This window comes from Arachis duranensis, chromosome 3 (genome assembly GCF_000817695.3).
Source record: "Arachis duranensis cultivar V14167 chromosome 3, aradu.V14167.gnm2.J7QH, whole genome shotgun sequence".
Taxonomy (NCBI): Eukaryota; Viridiplantae; Streptophyta; class Magnoliopsida; order Fabales; family Fabaceae; genus Arachis; species Arachis duranensis.
The window spans coordinates 106,521,702-106,525,716 of NC_029774.3; the positions used below are offsets into that span (position 1 = coordinate 106,521,702).

The window sequence follows — 4,015 nt, forward strand, 5'->3', positions numbered from 1 at the left end:
CTAGTGAACAAGTTCTTAGCCAAGTTCTACCCCCCTAAAGGATCATCAGACTCAAAACAGAAGTCCAAACATTCACTCAGATGGATGGAGAGTCATTGTATGAGGCATGGGAGAGATACAAAGCTCTAATCAGGAAGTGCCCACCAGAAATGTTCAGTGAATGGGATAGACTCCAAAACTTCTATGAAGGATTGACATTGAGAGTCAAGAAGCACTTGATTACTCTGCTGGAGGCTCAGTACAACTCATGAAGACAACTGAAGAGGCTCAAAATCTCATTGACACTGTAACAAACAACCAATACTTCTATGGTCATCAGAGGCAATGCCAACCAGCTCAAAGGAAGGTGTATTGGAGCTTAAAGGTGTGGACACTATTTTAGCTCAAAACAAGGTGATGCACCAACAAATCTAGCAGCAAATGGAGATGATGGCCAAGAGGATTGATGGCCTCCAAGTTGCAGTAGTAAATACAAGTCAACCATCACCCACATGGGTGCAAAATGAAGAAAACCAAGAAGATCAGCAGCAGGAACAAGTTCAATATGTGCACAACCAAGGTTCTGGATCAAATGACTTTCATGGAGATACCTACAATCCTTCCTGGAGAAACCACCCAAACCTGAGATGGGGAGACAGTCAAAACCAGCAACCATGGCAAAAAAACTCAAACCAAAATAACTCCAGAAACACAAACCACCAAAACCATCAAAACACTAACCAAAACCAGTACAGAAAATCACAAAATAACCAACCTCAACCAACCACTATCCACCCAACAATTCATCCACTAACTAAAATAACTATCATCCACCCTCAACCACATCCTACAACCAACTACAACCACCCCAAAGTCTCAAAGGATCCCCAACTTGGAGATACTGATGGAAAAGATGATGAAGCATCAAGAGATAACCAGCAAGAACTATGAAGCCTCAATGAGAAACTTAGAAAGGCAGATTGGACAACTGTCCAAGCAAGCAGTAATTGAAAGACCAACCAGTTCACTCCCAAGTGATACCATTCCTAATCCTAAAGAAGAATGCAAGGCTATCCAATTGAGGAGTGGAAGAACTTTGGTGAATGACAAAGAAGCCACCAAGAAGCCAACAAAAGATGACAAGACCAGCAGTAAAGAGCAAGTGACAATTGAAGAAAAGAACCAAGAGAAGCTCAAGGAGAAAGTGGAACCTCAAGCTTCAAAGAAGGGGAAGCAAATCATGGAGGAGCCATCACAAGAACAGAGGACAATGGTGAAGACATACACTCCCGCTATTCCATACCCTCAAAGGTTTAACAAGGAGATCAAAAACCAACAATTCCCTAAGTTCTTAGAGGTATTCAAGAAGCTAAAGATTAATATTTCACTTGCTGAAGCTCTAGAACAAATGCCTCTATATGCTAAATTCCTCAAAGAGTTCATCAACAAGAAAAGGAGTTGGAATGAGAAGGAGACGTTAATTCTAACACAAGAATGCAGCGTTGTCATCCAAAGAGGCCTTCCTCCAAAGCTCAAAGATCCAGGAAGCTTCATCCTATCCTGCACTATAGGCAACAGAACATTGGATAAAGCTCTCTATGACTTAGGAGCTAGTATCAATTTGATGCCCCTCTCATTAATGAAAAAGCTTGCAATAGAGAAAGTCAAGCCTACCAGAATGTCACTCCAAATGGCTGACAGATCACTCAAGATAGCAAATGGGGTTGTGGAAAATTTATTAGTGAAGATTGGAGAGTTCATTTTCCCTACTGACTTTGTTATCCTGGACATGGAAGAAGAGGGACACAGTTCGATTATATTGGGACGGCCTTTCTTAGCAACAGCAAGAGCCATCATTGATGTGGAGAAAGGGGAGATGACACTCAGGGTGCATGATGAAAAGATGATCATCAATGTCTTCAAGGCCATGCAATACCCTCTAGAGAAGGAGGGGCATATGAGAGTGGAGATGATAGAAGAAATGGAGGAGGAGCTACTGGAAGATGACAACCAGGAGGAATAAGAAGAGGAAATAGAGGTGGAACAAGAGTTCATAGAAGAGGAAGTGGTAGAGATCTCCATTGAAGGCAAGGAAGAGGAGAAGCCAAAACAAGAGTTAAAGCTTCTTCCCCCTCATCTCAAATACGTGTTTCTTAGAGAAACAGAGGCCCTGCCAGTGATCAGAAACTCCTCATTGAACATGGAAGAAGAAATAAAGCTGATTGAAGTGTTAAAAGCTCACAAGACAGCCTTGGGTTGGACAATTGATGATATCAAAGGCATCAGCCCTGCCATTTGTATGCATAAAATTCTATTGGAGGAAGATTCAAAGCCTATAGTTCAACCCCAAAGAAGACTTAACCTAACCATGAAGGAGGTGGTTCAGAAAGAAGTGATGAAGCTATGGAATGCTGGGATAATCTTTCCAATCCCTGACAGCTCATGGGTCAGTCCGGTTCAAGTTGTACCAAAGAAGGGAGGAATGACAGTCATCTCCAATAAGAAGAATAAGTTGATTCCTACCAGGACAGTGACTGGGTGGAGGATGTGCATAGATTATAGAAGACTGAATGATGCTACAAGGAAAGATCATTTTCCTCTCCCATTCATCGACCAGATGCTGGAAAGATTGGCTGGCCATGCCTATTATTGCTTCCTGGATGGGTACTCTGGGTACAATCAAATAGTGGTGGATCCCAAGGATCAAGAAAAGACTTCCTTCACCTGTCCATTTGGAGTTTTTGCTTACAGAAGGATGCCCTTTGGTCTGTGTAATGCCCCTGCAACTTTTCAAAGGTGTATGCTTTCTATATTCTTTGACATGGTGGAAAAATTTTTAGAAGTCTTGATGGATGATTTTTCTGTCTTTGGCAATTCATTAACACTTGCTTGCATCATTTAACTCTTATTTTGAAAAGATGCCAAGAAACTAACCTGGTATTGAATTGGGAGAAATGCCATTTCATAGTTCCTGAAGGGATAGTTCTTAGGCATAAAGTTTCAAGCAAAGGTATAGAAGTTGACAAAGCTAAAATAGAAATCATTGAAAAGCTTCCTATACCTGTTAATGTGAAAGCAGTAAGGAGTTTTCTTGGGCATGCTGGCTTTTACAGGAGGTTCATCAAAAATTTTTCAAAAATAGCAAAACCATTGAGCAATTTGCTAATGATTGATAGTCCTTTCATCTTTGATGACAATTGCAAGCATGCCTTTGAAACTTTAAAGAGAAAACTCATTACAGCACCAATTATCACACCCCCTGATTGGGAATTACCTTTTGAACTTATGTGTGATGCAAGTGACTTTGTAATTGGTGCTGTATTGGGGCAAAAGAAAGACAAACTGCACCATGTTATATATTATGCTAGCAAGGTGTTAAATGAAGCACAGAAAAATTATACCACCACTGAGAAAGAGCTTTTGGCAATTATATATGCATTTAATAAATTTAGACAATACTTGATTGGTTCAAAGATTATAGTGTATACTGATCATGCTGCTCTCAAGTATCTAATGTCTAAATAGGATTCAAAGCCAAGACTTATTAGGTGGGTGCTGCTACTACAAGAGTTTGATATTAAAGTGAGAGATAGGAAAGGGAATGAAAACCAAGTAGCAGACCATTTGTCAAGAATATCACAAGAAGCTAATCAAGCTCCACACTTAGTGAATGAAAGCTTTCCAGATGAACACCTCCTACAAATCCAACAAGCTCCATGGTTTGCAGACATTGCAAACTATAAGGTTGGAAGGAAGATCCCTCAAGAATTCACCAAGCAACAAGTGAAGAAGCTGCACAATGAAGCCAAGAAGTTCCTATGGGATGAACTATTCTTATTCAAGAGGTGTCCAGATGGAATGATTAGGAAATGTGTTCCTAATGAGCGGATAATTTATACGCTTTTTGGCATTGTTTTTATATAGTTTTTAGTATGTTTTATTCACTTTTTAGTATATTTTTATTAGTTTTAGGCAAAATTTACATTTCTAGACTTTACTATGAGTTTGTGTATTTTTCTATGATTTCAGGTATTTT

At 39.8% G+C, this 4,015-nt stretch overlaps 1 protein-coding gene across 1 annotated transcript; it reads left to right on the forward strand.

Moving 5' to 3' along the window:
- The first annotated feature begins 883 nt into the window (after positions 1-883).
- On the forward strand, positions 884-2,002 carry LOC107480004 (uncharacterized). Its single transcript, XM_016100129.1, has one exon. It carries the CDS (start codon positions 884-886, stop codon positions 2,000-2,002), a length of 1,119 nt encoding a protein of 372 aa, XP_015955615.1.
- The last annotated feature ends 2,013 nt before the right edge of the window (positions 2,003-4,015 follow it).

Excerpts from the sequence above, each read along its gene's own strand:
- LOC107480004 (XM_016100129.1), top strand. The coding sequence starts at position 884 with ATGGAAAAGATGATGAAGCATCAAGAGATAACCAGCAAGAACTATGAA.